The sequence below is a fragment of the Sinocyclocheilus grahami genome, unplaced genomic scaffold (genome assembly GCF_001515645.1).
Source record: "Sinocyclocheilus grahami isolate Dianchi unplaced genomic scaffold, SAMN03320097.WGS_v1.1 scaffold533.1, whole genome shotgun sequence".
Lineage (NCBI taxonomy): Eukaryota > Metazoa > Chordata > Actinopteri > Cypriniformes > Cyprinidae > Sinocyclocheilus > Sinocyclocheilus grahami.
The window spans coordinates 1,199,532-1,216,295 of NW_015505712.1; the positions used below are offsets into that span (position 1 = coordinate 1,199,532).

The 16,764-nt window shown below is 36.8% G+C and overlaps 1 protein-coding gene across 1 annotated transcript in view; it reads right to left on the reverse strand.

Moving 5' to 3' along the window:
* Nucleotides 1–13,633: 13,633 nt before the first annotated feature.
* The window catches only part of LOC107555393 (DBIRD complex subunit ZNF326-like), a 6,314-nt gene continuing 3,183 nt past the window's right edge, over nt 13,634–16,764 (reverse strand). Inside the window, exons 9-13 of the mRNA XM_016238170.1 lie at nt 15,224–15,371; nt 14,538–14,637; nt 14,252–14,382; nt 14,044–14,139; nt 13,634–13,956 (exon numbers count right to left, since the gene is read on the reverse strand). Coding sequence (XP_016093656.1) covers nt 13,852–13,956; nt 14,044–14,139; nt 14,252–14,382; nt 14,538–14,637; nt 15,224–15,371 — 580 coding nt within the window. The 3' untranslated portion in view covers nt 13,634–13,851. The remainder of the gene's footprint in view (nt 13,957–14,043; nt 14,140–14,251; nt 14,383–14,537; nt 14,638–15,223; nt 15,372–16,764) is intronic.

A 16,764-nucleotide genomic window follows, 5' to 3' on the forward strand; every position in this document is an offset into this window, starting at 1 on the left:
GAGATGCACCTGTAGATAGGCCTGTTGTGGAAAGCAAATATATCCGTGCAGCTTTTAGTGGGCAGGAATTATTAATTCCTTCATTCAAAAGGAAGCATGGATGAATGAGTAATAGAATGTGATGTGCTCGGTGCAATTGCACTTATTATAAGTGTATATGTGTATGTCCTTTATACTTTTATGGCTCTCAACAGATTCAGTGGATGGAGTTGGGTTAATACTCATTGACAATTTCTGTTGCTACTTTCTGATTACATTTCTGGCTACATTTAAAATCAAAACATATTGATCATTTAATAATTGTTGTAATGCTAAAATGTTTGTTTTCAACTTCCAAATAGGTGACCAGTGATTGATAAATAAATATTTGATTTCTGAATATGTACCCTAATTGAAGTAGCTGTTTAAATAGGATCATGATTTTACATACCATTGCATGAATGACTGCCTGACACATAATATATTATTATATTTATGACTAACAATCAAATGATTAAGTAGTTAGAAACTAGTTGCTATGAATACAGGTGCCATCAGTTGTCTTGTTTGTCATTGAGTCGGTGCTGCTGATACAATGTAGGCCCTTTGTTACCAAACACCATGTAACTAAATTAGGATACAATTATGAGTCATTTGCAAACTGTTAAACATTAAATTGTTGGTTACTTTAAAACTAACCACAGGGATATGTGAATATTTGATCTGTTAACTGGTTGCATATGTCATATTTATTGCATGACTCAGGCAGAGAAAATCTGTTGCTATCAAACATTGTTCACAAACATCAGTGTATTGGTGAAGAGATAGATCAAATAGGCCAATTGATGGAAGGTTTGTGAAGAAATTTCAAGTATTTTTAAAATACAAAAATACAGTAGTTTATTTTGATACTTGGTGTGGTTGCTGTATTTTGTAGTTTATTTTGATACACTTAAAATTAAGGTATTTGGTATTCTATTTTAAAATACATTTTGATGTATCTTTGCCCATCCCTGGGTGAAATATTATTTAAAATATATATATATATTTAAAAAAAGAGTTAAAGTTAATATGCAAGTGACTATTCAGGCAGATAAACTTGTTAACTTCAAAGTGTTGTGAGAGTGTGTGTCCAATGGGAATTAATCAGCTACAGCATTCAGTAATGAACACACACTAAAGCCAGGTTGCTCTCCTACAGCTCACAATGAAGAAAGTCATCGATGAAGCTTTATACTTCACACCCGGTCGTCAGTCAGTCAAAGATAATGCACTAACCAGAACACACTTTCTTCTTTCCCTCTCTTCCTACCCTTCACCTCTTTGCTCCCTCTCTTGTTCTGTTTGGCTCTCAATCTTTTCACATCAGCAACACTTAGCTTCCAGGCCTCACTAAGGCTTGAGACTGCTCGTATACTTTACTGATAATAAATTTATGAACCAAACCTAGGAGGGAGGAGTATTAAACGAGTGAACGAATCACCACAGTTCACTTTACCAAGCCGGCATATCCTTTTCATCAACAAAAATAACTCTTCAAAGGCAGTAAAAGCATGCTTAGAAAGTAAAGGGCCATTTGAGCAAGTATAGAGAGAATTGTAGAGGTGGGGGTGGGACAGATATGATCCAGTATGAATCCCCCCCCCCCCCCACACACACACACACACGCTCATCTAAAAGCTAAACCCAGCCTTTGAAAAACATACAGGGCCTTTAATAATTCAGTCTTTGGAGAGATTGAGTAGCTTCTTTAGCGTAAAAATCTGCAATCTCCTGACATAAGATCAGTCCCCATGGGGGCTTCTTGCTGAGTCTCATGCAGTCTCCTTGAGTTCTCACATCACAACTGAGCACTGCGTTCCAAGACAGAATTCTGCACTTCCAGCATTCCCAAGATTACCTTACAGATCAATAGTTATTGTTATAAACATTGACACATTTCACAAATAAATGAGTAACAATAAATTCAGTGAAAAAGTTGAATTTATTAATAGTAATTATTGAAGTTGACTGCCGACTTAACTGCTGTGCCCCACCAATACTATAAATATTTTACAAATTTGCACCCTAAACACATTCATATTTTATAAGGTTTCTCAAGCAGTTTATTCTCAAAGCTAAGTGTTGGACTGCATAATTATTTCAGTTTAGCATGTTTTTTTTGGCCTATTACTTACATAAATACAAGAATTTGAGTTATTGCTCCTCAGAGGGCTAATTTGAGCTAAGGCATGCATTAATTAATATAACCTAGATGGAAAAAAGGATATCCCTAAATAAGGTCTTGGTGAACATCCAGGACGATTGCCTTCTTCAAAGGAAATTGGGACAATTATTGCACAGAAAGGTGGTTCATATTTTATGCTCTCAGAATCGCTCCCTTCAAATTGGCAGGTAGCCAAATCTCAGGAGAACATGTTTCACATCTATCAGTAACCACAAATAATTACATTTTATGGGCGACGAAGGTCAGAAGATGCATGCAAAACACAGAGGGCCACGTTAAGTCAGATATCAATTCAAGGACAAACAACCCATGTGTTATTGAAAAAGTCAAACATATGCTTATAATGAAACCAATGTATTTGCAAATGAGATACATGAAATCTTAAATACTAATATCCAAATATTCATTCATTCATTATTTTTAACCCATTCTTGTTCATCATTACATATTTCAGTGCCAACTGCCAGTGGAGGGTTTTTCTGCCAGACCTTGTTTTCTCTTTCTTTCTGTAACAAATGCATTGTGTGCTCATGCTAACCCAATCCATCACTCCTATTCCGGCCATGAAAAAAGCACTTTCTTGGGGTGTGTTTTTTATTTTTGCCAGCACTGCTGTTCCTACTGCACTCGAGAGACCACACTGATGGACACTCTGGTCAACGCAGGCAAGGTGCTGAGGGATGGAGGAATACACTACCTACGTGCATCTCCTCCAAACCCCCACATCAACACTCCCTCCCCCAGCCCACATCTTTCTCTGTAGACCACTTCCATATCCCTTGTGTCTCAGTAGACTGACTCATCCTTATGATAACCTGTGCACTATTAAATCCCCCAATAGGCCACAAGTCTGTCAGCATGCCAGCGTGACAAACAAGAGGAATGCTTTAAAGAGAACAGAGGCGTTGAGGTGTTTATGAGTGAGCAATCAAGACAAAAAACACTCTAACCTACCAGAATTTAGAATTACAGTTCAGAATACAAAGAGGGGGCAATTACATAAGACTGTCCATGATTAAAATAAAATTCAAATAAATAAATAGTTAACATGTGCAAGTTAATTACTGTATTTTTTTTTATAAATAGTCTGACATAAATAGTCTGAAATTACAACCTGAAATATCCTTAACTTGCCATAAAAATGTCAAATGATCTGATATTTTAAGAGATTAATTGACCTTGACATACTGTAATGAGGTGCAGGGGTTTTTTTCTGCATTTAGACAACATTTGGATTTGTAAACAATGAAGCTGTTTTGTTAAAAAAATATTTAAGAAATATTTCAAAGGAATAATAATAAAAAAAGTCATTTTAATTGATCAAGTTTTTTTTTTTCATTATCATATCCGCCACTCTTAGTTACTTGTCATAGAAAAAGTGCATTAAAGTCACTATATTTTTAAATAAAGATGAAAAAACAAAGTGGGAATATGATTAAGTGGAGGTGTGGTCATAGGAAATACGTTTAAAGCAAGTCTACGATTACTTCACAATAATGCAGGCAATTTCCCATAAATACACTATTCCACTGGCACCGCATTAACAGGAGATGTCATTTCAACGTCTCTTTAAAGCTTTCTTTTGTGCAAACTTTCAGTAATCTGGGGAGATGTGTGACTATGTATTTGCAACACTTATGCTCTATTAAATCTATTCAAATTAGAGTCTGTTCCAGGTTCCCCCGACAAAGTGAAATTTGATTTCTAAAACGTTCTCTCGTCTTTGCTCCACAAAGAAGCCGTCGGGGATCGAGGGAACGATCGCTGGAGAGGGAAGTGGGCTGGAAGGCAAATCTAGGTGATGTGTATGTTCTTAGAGTGCCCCTGGGTCTATCTTGGGTAGGCAGGATCTGACAAAAAGATCTGTAAGGAGGAAAAAAATCCTCCACTCTGCTCAAGCATGGGAAATTAAGCCCAGATAAAGATTCTTACTTAAAACACACTCTCAACTCTTTCTCTCCTCTCATTTTCTACATCTTTTCTCCCAACAGATGCGGGAGAAATTACCAATTGTTTCATTACATAAACTCCCAGAAGCACCTGCCGTTAAGACCTGTAGGTTCTGGCGCTGTCCCAGGCTGGCCTCCCTCGGGTATTTGTTCAAAGGGAAACTCTGTTGAGCCTCCCGGGGATGTTTAACTGATTGCAACAACGAGTATTTAGAGTATTAACTTCTGTGGGAATTCAACAAGTTTGCTTCTGTCAGAAGCTGAGTTTAACTGTCAGGTAGCTTTAATTTCAAAGGGTCCTGACAGGATGTAATGAGTACTCTTGGCAGGTGTTTTTTTATTTCTTCTAACAAACATGCAATTGCCATCGGTGATGTGAGACGGCGAATTGTAAGTCAGGAATTCTCAGTTTATCTCAGTCAATTTGATGATAAAGCAATGATTGTCTTAGATTCCAGCAGCAATGGAAATTTAATGCCATGTTTGACTCTTCATATCAACACCTAGTTCGGGAGAAGGATGAGGGCTTTTTACGAGGATTCATTACTAAATATTTTCAGTTGTGAAATATTAAGTTGAAGTGTAATATCATTTAGGGTTTCACATACAGATGTAATTAATTTTGTTAATGAAATAGATTCAATTGAATTGATTAAAAAACAATATTGTGCTTGTTTGATGTTTGGATTTAGTGATCATCCGGATAAATGGATAGAATTCCCTCCTGCTATGGCAGTGTGACATAAGATGGAATATAACAAGAGCTTTACAAAAGAGAACAGTTATGTGTCAGTTGACATCAAATGACAAAAGCCTTGACTGACACTGAAATAAATCTTTGAATATGTTCAAAAACCTCTGCTGCTGAATACTGCAACGCTATACTATAGCGCCCTCTGTCTTTTGCTACTAGTACAAAATATTTTCAGCTAATAGAGACGCTGGTATATTACAAGTCACATTTTGAGACCAATAAAAATATTCTCTTTATAGCAACTCCAGCTTTCTGGCCTCAGACAATCATCAAAGGATATCAAAACACAGAGTGAGAGTGGAGCGCTGCATGCATGAAAACTGTTATTAGTTTGGAAGTTCCATAATTCAATAAGTTTACATTCTGAATCATTTATGTTGAAAAATGTGAAAGTTTAAGAAGCCATACTGCACAAATAAAAGTTACTGCTGGGGAAAAAATGCATTTCTGCATGGTGCCCTGCTGGTGTGTAATTTGTAGAGAGCTGTTCTGGCATTTTCCAGCCCTGTTTGGGCCAATGATTTTCTCTTGTCTCTGCGCAGCGCTGACCTTCTGAAAGGCAGCTGTGTGGTTCAAGCAGTCAATTTTCAAGGCCCTTGTAGCTTGAATCAAAACTCCATTATAGATTTTACCTCTGGGGGAACCGGGGGCCTAGCAAGGTTTTTCACAATTTTACCTGTGGAAAAAACCTAAAAGGACGGGCCGCTCTCAAGAGGGCTGCTTAGGGTTGATGGGGGATTGTGAGGGACTGAGAGTGCCAGGTGTGTACTCCAGGACACCAGCCTCATCTTCATGTGACAAGCAGGGGGGCAGTGCAGAGCGAAAATGGAGCTTTAAAAACATTCGGATGGCACTGAACCCTTGACATGACAAGACCAGCACCTCAGGGAGAGAACGAGAACAGAGCTCAAAATCGGAGAGCAGCTACGAAGGGTTTAAAACACCTCTTAGGAGGAGAAAAAGAAGAGACAGACGGGAGGGCGAGAAAGTCGGCGAAGAATGAGCAAGGAACAGAGGGTGGGAAAGATGGAGGCCTCAGAAGAATACAAGTAACAGTTATTAAAACAACCAACAGTTCTCTTCCCTTGAACCATGTGTACTAACAAGCCAGGCGGGGGCCAAATTCTCAGCCAGATCCTATCAGGACATCTGTCACTTTGTGGTGACAACCTCAGGGCCTTAGTGCTCATGGGTGCATGCTGGGGAAGGGTTCCTCCACTCTGAGCAATGGCGAGGCCACTGCTGCCATCAAAGTCATGCAGCGGATGCCCTTTTTAAAACAACTTGTCCCAATTACAGCCAATAAGCACCAATCGGTACCCAGGCAGGGGCATATGACATCAAAGATGCCAACGAAAATGCCCGCATGTGGCAATTAGAGGACTTAAGCAGCATTTCATCACCAAATGTTTTCAAAATAAGTCTTAATTTAGGGGGAGTGAGTAAGAAGAAAGACACTGAGAGAGAGAGCTAGTGAGGGAGCGAGGGAGGGGGAGATGCCCTAAAGAAATCATTAAAGCATAATTACTGCTCATCATCTGTGCAAGTGCTTACAAAGTGCCAGTTCTGGATTTGTGCTCTTTTCCCTTGGGCAACACACACACACACACACATAAACATACACACAGACACAAATAAATCCAAGGCCATACCCTAGATAAAAGTTTTACAATCAATCTCTCACTGGGTTTAATGTCCAATTAAAATTGGAGCTTCAGCATCTAGAGCAGAAAACACTTGCCCTCGACTCAAAGGCAACACTTAACATCTTTATATACCAAAAGTAGCTTTTTTGGTCTTGTCTAATGTAATATCAACAAGCATTTTTTTACAATCTGTCACTTGTCTGCATACACATTTAATGTAGAACCAATTTTCACTCAAAAATTCCAGTAAATTTCACAAACAATTACAAATAAAAGGTAAGTGGCACGTTGAATTAAACATGAAATTTTAAAACAGAAAAACCCTGTGACTCTGGACCACAAAACCAATCATAAGGGTACATTTTGTGAAATTGAGATTTACACACCATCTGAAAGCTGAATAAATATGCTTTCCATTGATGTATGGTTTGTTAGTTTGATATGGTTTGATACGACAATATTTGGCTGGGATACAACTATTTGAAAATTTGGAATCCGAGAGTGCAAAAAATCTAAATATTGAGAAAATCATCTTTAAAGCTGTCCAAATGAAGTTCTTAGCAATGCATATTACTAATCAAAAATTAAGTTTTGATATATTTACAGTAGAAATTCTACAAAATATCTCTACGGAACATGATCTTTACTTAATATCCTAATGATTTTGGCATAAAAGAAAAATCATTGATTTTGACCCATACAATGCTTTTAGGCTATTGGTAAACGTTTATATTTAAAGCTCTGCAAAAAATCATTTCTATGGTGCAGTTAAAGCATGTGCTAATGTTAGCACTGTAGGGTATCAGAGCGAATCAGACAATTTAAGATTTGATCAGATTGGTGTTGAACAACCCAAAGCGCCGAAATCCACAAAGAGGCCCAAGACAACAGGATGTTCGTAAATCAGATCCTGGCGTCACGAGTCTTTCAACATTAAACAAAAGAACACTTATTGACAATTCCAACTCAGGAAGGAGATTGTCAATTTTGGGGCAAGTAATCAAGATTGATGGTCAAAGAGATGCACAGCATGACCATCACATGTAAATCCATGATAGTAATCACGATCACCCGCTATTTGGATTGACTTCCCCCCCACCTAGAGGACAAGAACCAGACTGAGATTCCTTATGAGACCTTTTATCCTCTTTGGTCTTCACAGAACACATTCTCACTTCACAGAATGCAGAGAGACTGACTTTACATGTATATATGCCCAAAATGATGCTGAAAGGACTTTTGAGCAACTTTCACTTCTATGCATAACTCTATATCATTTATGTATCCTCAACATTGGACTATTGTGTCCTAATTACTTATTGAGTATGTATTTTGAATAATTGAATAGGTTATAGGATTATATTCATTTTGGATATGTACGAGTTTGAAAATTCATGCTTTAAACGTTTCTATCACTCAATATTTTGTAAAATACATTATATTCTGGTTATAGAAATCATGTCCAAATTATATTCTGCAAGAGCGGGAAAATTCGGACCATGTGACTGATAAGATAACATGTTGATTTATGTGTTGGGAGGAGAAACACTGCAACATCCCGAGCTAAGACAATGTCTAATTGGTCAAGACACCATTTGGGATGTGTCCAACAGCCCGGTTTAAATACTCAGGACACTATCAAATTATGCTTTTAGTCATCGCTTTTAGCCATCCTAATTACTTATTGAGTATGTATTTTGAATAATTGAATAGGTTATAGGATTATATTCATTTTGGATATGTACGAGTTTGAAAATTCATGCTTTAAACGTTTCTATCACTCAATATTTTGTAAAATACATTATATTGTGACCATGTGACTGATAAGATAACATGTTGATTTATGTGTTGGGAGGAGAAACACTGCAACATCCCGAGCTAAGACAATGTCTAATTGGTCAAGACACCATTTGGGATGTGTCCAACAGCCCGGTTTAAATACTCAGGACACTATCAAATTATGCTTTTAGTCATCGCTTTTAGCCATGCTTTTTGCCACTGTTTTTGAATTCGAAAATTTCAAATTTGAATTTGAACCCGTGAGTTCTTTGAGCGCCGTTCCAGCGTGCTTCAACCTGCACGCCCGCTGCTACTTAGACACGATGAGAAGAAAAACCATCTAGTCTCGTTACTTCTATTCTTCTACTTTAATTTCTTTTCTTTTCCGTTGAGAGTTCCGTGTTCTGAGTTAAGTTTTGCCGCAACACCGTGTCTCTGAGTTCACCTCGAGTCTGTGACCACCTCAAAACTTCAACCAGCCCACAATTCCGCATCTTCAGCCAACGGCCAACCATTGGCTTCCCAAGACATCACTTCAACGACTACTCAACTTCCAGCCAATCAGAAACCTCAGGAAACCCTCTTTTCTGCAATGAGGACAAGGGAACCCCTTACACAGGCAACACAAGTACCTCCAGATTTTAGCTGAACTGGTGCATTTAATATAATATAAGTTTTTATTTCTATTTTTTTCTGTTAGGCAAATGTGTTTCCATTGTTAATTTGTGTCATTTCAGACCTAATAATGAGTCACAGTGCTTCAGTATGAACAGTCATTAAAGTAATAAGGTTTAGTCACTTTTTAAATTTACCTACAACTGTACCCACCTCACGTTGAGTCCCAGTATTAGAGGGTTAGAAATGTCAAAACAGACACTTTATGTCTCTATTCTATAAACATGCCGTCTATCTCCAGCAGACACAGTGAATTTTAAACTGACTATTGTAGCATGATGCAAAGAAACAAATTATGCTTCTTATAAAGTAACCTGTGAAATCAGTATGATGGGATGGCCATAACAGGCCTCTCTGTCAGATCAGATAAGCGTCAGGCCGAGGCCCCTTAAAACACTGGAGCAGACGAAAAGATTTCAGACAACTAGTATCATGACCTTCACAGGCAGACTATTACAAGCAGGCTTGCCAAGTCTAAATTGAGGCCACTGGTAGGCAAGCCTCTGTGCAGCAGTGGTGAGGCTACATAAGGGCCAGGGTGGCACTGACCCACTCAGATTGACAGCTTTTCCACCCAATATATTTATGTAAAGAACAGAGGTGTGCGATATATATCGTAATTGTTGTTTTAACGTTGTGTGATTTGACATTATCGAATATATCACAAAAAAAACCTAACAAAACACACCTACAGAGTGCACACATACATTACATGATGTAGTGGGTTAGACTAGTGTGTGTATGCATTTAAAGTGCGTTCTTTCACTGCATGATTCAGTCTATTAAAATGCATTTAGAACAGTGGTCACCAACGTGGTGCCCGTGGGCACCTGGTAGCCCGCATGGAGTCTCTGAGTCGCCTGCCAAGCACGTTCTATAAACGTGTATAATTCTATAAATCGCCTAAATTAGCATCGGGCGATAAATGATATCATATCGAGATTATGATAAAATGAATGTTAATAACGATGATAAGCTCTGGACATTTTTACTCAATATGGATTAATCTAACATCCTATCACACAACAGAAATAAATGTTACAGCAACCAGTGCATGTCGCTAATAAGTCTGCATGTTCTGTGTCTATGTGAATGCGTGGAGTAGTTTCATCTGATACCCAACTCAAACACACGTGACTCGTGGTGTTTTCAGCATCTGCATCTCAATATATGAGGACATGAACACATGCACTTCATCTTTAGAGCTGCTCTGAGAGTCACTTCACCAGCTTTATGCAGTTTCATTCGAGAAAAATTACCATCAAATACATGCTGAAACTAAAACTAAAACTGAAAGACCTTCACGACAAACAGTCAAAATAAAAGTCCGGTTTATCTTGAAATTATAACTGAATATATTACTACTGTATACTACAATGCAATTCTCAAATTAATAATAATAATATTATTATTATTTTTAAGGAATAGCATGCAACCAAGTTATTTTTATTAATAATAATTTATACAGTTCTGTTGTGCAGCATCATGTCTGATAAAAAAAAAAAATAATAATTTTTTTTTTAATGTTTTGCAATTGATTTTCATTTGATTACATTTCAAAGGATTAATTAAATTGTTAAAGTTTTATTAATTCATTTCACTAGACACCATTTTTTAAAATAAATTTGTACTGAATCATAAAACAGAATCCATAAGAAATCAAATGGAAAACACAGAATTTAGGGAAAAATAAAACGCATTTCATGGGGCCCTAAATTAAAATGTAGCTCCTCTGTGGAATTTCATTGTGAACAGTTATATTCTCAAGGTCTAACAAACATGTGGAACGCATTTCCTTTCCCATTAATGGTAAATGAATATCATGATAAATATCAATATTGTATGATAGCCTATTTTTATAAATCTTTCTGGAAAATTTTCCTGGATTGATAAAATGTTTTAAAATGCTTGCGAGAAATCATTAATGTTTATTAATGGCAAGATATCAATATATAGGAGCCCTCACTCACAAAAAGGTTGGAGACCCATGATTTAGAATGATCACAAAATTCAATATATGGGGCCGAAAATGTATAATTTCATATAGTTAATCAATATCACACGAAGAGTGACGTTTTTTTCTCCAAAAATCAGCATGATTACAAATGTGATATTGATTTTTACAACAGTTCAATAAACAAGAAGTTAATTAAGAGACTTACGTTTTAAACAGCATATTTGCCTGTTTTTGCTCTATTTCGGCAACAAAAAAATAATTGCAAACACAGCTACAGCACTGTTTTGCGTCTCTGAGCAACATGACGGTGTTTCGTTCCTGAATGAATCAACAGTTTAAATGATTCAGTTCAATCGCAATGACTCACTTATTAACAGTGACTTGCTGCCATCTACTGAGAGTTTAATTTCACATTTAAAGTATCTTTTCATTTTTTTTATAATTTCAAACATCAGTTTTTTAGCGTTTTATGTTTAAAATATCAAAACATTATTCATGCATTTGTAACTGCAGGTATTCCATGTCCCTCTGAGCTGCATTAAACAGTGTGTAAATACATCTAAATACCCCTTCTAATGTAGCTTGTGTGTTTCCTCTGCATTGCAAAGATACATTTTGTCAATACTGATTTCATTTGCTTGCTTACAGCCCAAATGTCTTATTATTCTAATTGACTGATTAAATGTAAAAATTTGACTCAAAAGGTGATGCACACTTTTAGAAAAAAAATGGCTGTATAAAGGGGAAAAAATGCCCATAAAAGGTAAAAAATTAATTTAAACTTATCAGAAAAGATTAATTTCTATCACTGCTGTAAACTGATCACCACAGAATATGAAGAATAACAGAAACTTTAGGAGTCAGCTGTCCATGGTAGTCCTTAAGATACCAGCACAATAACACACTCAGCAACACTCATGCGGGCAAAACACTCTAATTATTTAATTGTCTTGTCTAATTATCTAATTGTTATTGATAAAATCCCAGAAAATATCAAGATATCATACTCAATATCGCACAACCCTAGTAAAAAATGAATACAATCCCGGTGTATGAGTGTTGATCTTCCAGTTGTGCACTTCTAGGCTATTCTATGGCAAATGGTAAATGCAAGAGCTGTCAATCTGCTATGGTTTGCTAGTGTTTGGTAAAGCTACAAACCAAAACACAGCCCAAAAGTCGCATGTATAGCCTATACTGTTCACGTGTATTTGGTAGTGTTTGATGTCCTGAAACAATTATGCTTGTATTCTGCTAGTTGAGATATTTTCAATATGACCAGCCTATCTGTTATATACTATGCTTAACATCAAATTATCTAGTCATATTTTTCCGTTTAGGCATATATTTTCAGCTCATATTTTTGGCCTTTTTCTTTTTCAGCCAAAAGCCAAAGGCACCAAGGTCCACTCACTTGAAAAATTCTGGCCTCGCCACTGCTGTGCAGATATATAAGACAAGGACCAAAAAAGAGAAGAGTAGCCAGAACAAGATCGTGGAACTATATAATTTTCAATATTGAGTTTTGTGGGGTCCTTTAATTGGTCATTGTAGTTTCGACTAATGGACTGAAAATCCCTGATCAAGGGTATGGAAAAAGCAAATTAATCAGGAATTTATTGTGTGCCCCAGAACAAGAGAAAAAAATTACTAATCCCATTTACTCACCTTCATGTCTCTCTAAACCCGTGTTTTCATCCATGAAACAAGTTGTTGAGGTGATGATTGACTGCCATGCTACAAAAAGTAGGCTACATATTTTACAGAATAAAAGTTGCCCATATGATTCGTGTGGGTGATCCTAAGTTTTCTCAATGTCATTCGAGCTTTGTGTGAAAAGCAGACCTAAATCTTAGTCGTAATTCACTCAAAAGCTTTTCCTCTCATTCTTTCATTTCAGACAGAAAATCCATTTGTTGTTTACATAAGCTAAGCTTAAAGCACGCCTGAAACCATAAAAGGGGAAAAGGCGAAAAATGTTCTCAAACCTCATTGGTTCTTGCAGATATAGTCAACGTTTTAAAGTGTAAACCTTATACTGTTTAGGTTTAAAACTACTGGCCTTATTGGTTGCTTATATACTTACAAAATAAGAACATGAACTTTAGTCAAATTGAATTGCAATCGTGCTATTTTGTTATTGCACGCAACATTTATGATGGGAAATCAATTTCTTATATACAGTGTCAATAGTCCTACAGATATAGCCTCATGTTTCAAACCAATTTGATTTCATCCCATACAGATATATCCTTTTAAAGTTGCTCAGAGATGTTATCCGTTTCCTCCAGTAGAGGGACTTCCAGTGTAGCTGTTGCCAATATTCTTCTTGCAGAAAAGTCATACATACAGTTTGAATGGGTAAAATGAATAATTAAAGCTGTTAAATATATTCTCACAGCAAGCACATCTAGTTTAAAGTGAAAATTTAATGGTCAACACACCACCCTATCTCAAAACAAACAGTGAAAAGGCAAATTTCCAATCCCAAATATTAAAGGGAACAAAATTTAACATCTGCTTTTAAATATAAAGCTGTAAAGTTTAACATTCGGAACAGTGGATAAATATTGTTACTACAAATCCACACAGATACTCCAAACACAGTACAACATGGCCCTAGTAGACACAATTCATCTCAGACAGCACTGTGAATACAACAATTTAAAAAAAGAGGAAGAAAATGCCTACACTTTATCAGAGGAAAACTAGCCTACACGTGTGTGGATCAATGTGAAACAATTACGAACTCAAAATTATTCTTAGGCCTTTTGTGTTGCAAGGTCATGTGAATGACCATTTGAAGTTATAGAACAAGAAAGTACAGTAGAAAGAGTCCTGTCCTCTTGTTTCTTTTTCTCCATTCAGTACTCCTTTGTCCATTATTATGAGTCACTGTTTTCTTCGTCTTCCTCTGCCTCATCAGATTTCTCAGGATCCTGAGAATCAGAACTTGTGTCATTGGCATCGATTGCAAATGGGTCCTCTCCCTGTAAAACAAAACCATATCCCATTAAATATTGTTTCAAAAAACCTTGTTTTCTAAATGTGTTCCAATATGCCACAAATGTCATTACCTTCATGTACTTCTCATAGCGCACCTTCACATTATCATTATTTATTATTGCTTTAGCTGTGACCGCGCTGTCTCTTTTTAACTGCTCCTTATAAGCCTTTGAGAGTGAAAAAAAAACAAGACATACAAACAAAATGAGAAAAAGGCCATATATAAGATGAAAACGACAGTTCATGATATTTAGAGAAGAGAGGAGAGAGTCATGTTACCACTTTGCTCTTAAGGTGAGTGAGTGAATGAAGATGTTGCTGTACAGAGCTGAAAACCGCAGGAATGTGAATGTCACATGCAACACAGTAAACCACCTCCATCCTTCTCATGTAGTCATCTTCTGTCACCCCTGTAAGAACAAGAAGTTTAAATAGAGTCTGTCATTATTTGTCTTTGTAGTATGCAAGATGATAAAGCCTCAAAGCATCAAGTGTTCAAAAAATACTTGTACTGGTTTATCATATTATGCATATTTATGTGATGTTGGCTTGAGCAGAGTCATACCTTCCATTATCTTTGCCCATTCATCTTTGCTTCGTCCACAGGAAAACTTAAGTTTGTGTAGGGTAGAGACCGTTTTATGAAACTTGTGAACCATGCAATCCTGTGCAATATTAGAATCGGGTAAATGTACATCAACAAATATAATAAAAATTCAGACTAAAACATCAAGAGAAAAAAAATTTATCAAGTCTTACATGCAAGAAACTGATGACCTTGTCATCAAATTTGGCTTGCCGTCGTATATAGTCAAGAGTCTCTCTGTGATACGTGCTTCCAAAGTGGTTCTCAATGTCTTTATCTTCAAACGTGTGGAATTTACAAAAAGCACATGTAAAAGCCCACCTAAAAATAAATAAATAACGTGCTAAGAATACTAAAGTGACAGAAATTTGCATTTACCTTGACATTTACTGCTAAACGTATTTAATTAATTAATGCTTACTTTGGAATATTTTGTAGTATCAAGCAAACTGAAATTCTTTAGCTTTTTTATATTTCACAAGTCAACATTTCTCTGCTTCTAAAAGGAATACTGCAGAAGTTATCATCAAGTTCTGCCTCCCGTTTTATGAAACTTGTGAACCATGCAATCCTGTGCAATATTAGAATCGGGTAAATGTACATCAACAAATATAATAAAAATTCAGACTAAAACATCAAGAGAAAAAAAATTTATCAAGTCTTACATGCAAGAAACTGATGACCTTGTCATCAAATTTGGCTTGCCGTCGTATATAGTCAAGAGTCTCTCTGTGATACGTGCTTCCAAAGTGGTTCTCAATGTCTTTATCTTCAAACGTGTGGAATTTACAAAAAGCACATGTAAAAGCCCACCTAAAAATAAATAAATAACGTGCTAAGAATACTAAAGTGACAGAAATTTGCATTTACCTTGACATTTACTGCTAAACGCATTTAATTAATTAATGCTTACTTTGGAATATTTTGTAGTATCAAGCAAACTGAAATTCTTTAGCTTTTTTATATTTCACAAGTCAACATTTCTCTGCTTCTAAAAGGAATACTGCAGAAGTTATCATCAAGTTCTGCCTCAAATAATAGATAGATAGATAGATAGACAGATAGATAGATAGAATATATACACAGGTACATCTAAAAAAAATTGAATATCATGAAAAAGGTCAATATTTTTTGTCACTCATTTCAGAAAGTGAAACCCACATATTATATAGATTAATTACACAGAGTGAAATGTTTGAAGCCTTTATTTCTTGAAATTTTGATGATTATGGCTTACAGATAATGAAAACCCAAAATTCAATGTCTCAGAAAATTAGAATATTGTGAAAAAGTTCAATATTGGAAAGTCATGGTGTCACACCGTGATCAGCTAATTACCTCAAAACACCTGCAAAGGTTTCCCGAGCCTTTAAATGGTCTCTCAGTCGGCTACACAATCATGGGGAAGACTGCTGACTTGACAGATGTCCAGAAGTCACAGTCATTGACACCCTCCACAAGGAGGGTAAGCCACAAAAGTTAATTGCTAAAGAAGCTGGTTGTTCACAGAGTGCTGTATCCCAGCATATTCATAGAAAGTTGAGTGGAAGGAAAAAGTGTGGTAGGAAAATGTGCACCAGCAAAAGGGATAACCGCAGCCTTGAGAGGATTGTCAGGCAAAATCCATTCAAGAATTTGGGGGAGCTTCCCAAGGAGTGGACGGAGGCTGGCATCAGCGCATCAAGAGCCACTACGCACAGACGAATCCTAGGCATGGGCTACAAATGTTGCATTCCTCGTGTCAAGCCACTGTGTTGCTTAGTGGTCCAAAGTCCTCTTTTCAGATGAAAGTACATTTTGCATTTCATTTGGAAATCAAGGTCCCAGAGTCTGGAGGAAGAGTGGAGAGGCACATAAACCATGTTGCTCGAAGTTCAGTGTGAAGTTTCCACAGTCAGTGTGATGATTTGGGCTGCCATGTCATCTGCTGGTGTTGGTCCACTGTGTTTTCTGAAGTCCACAGCCAACGCAGCCATCTAACAGGAAATTTTTAGACACTTAATGCTTCCTTCTGCTGACAAGCTTTATGGAGATGCTGATTTCATTTTCCAGCAGGACTTGGCACCTGCCCACACTGCCAAAGGTACCAAAAGCTGGTTCAATGACCATGGTGTTACTGTACTTGATTGGCCAGCAAACTCGCCTGACCTGAACCCCATAGAGAATCTATGGGGTATTGTCAAGAGGAAGATGAGAGACACCAGAC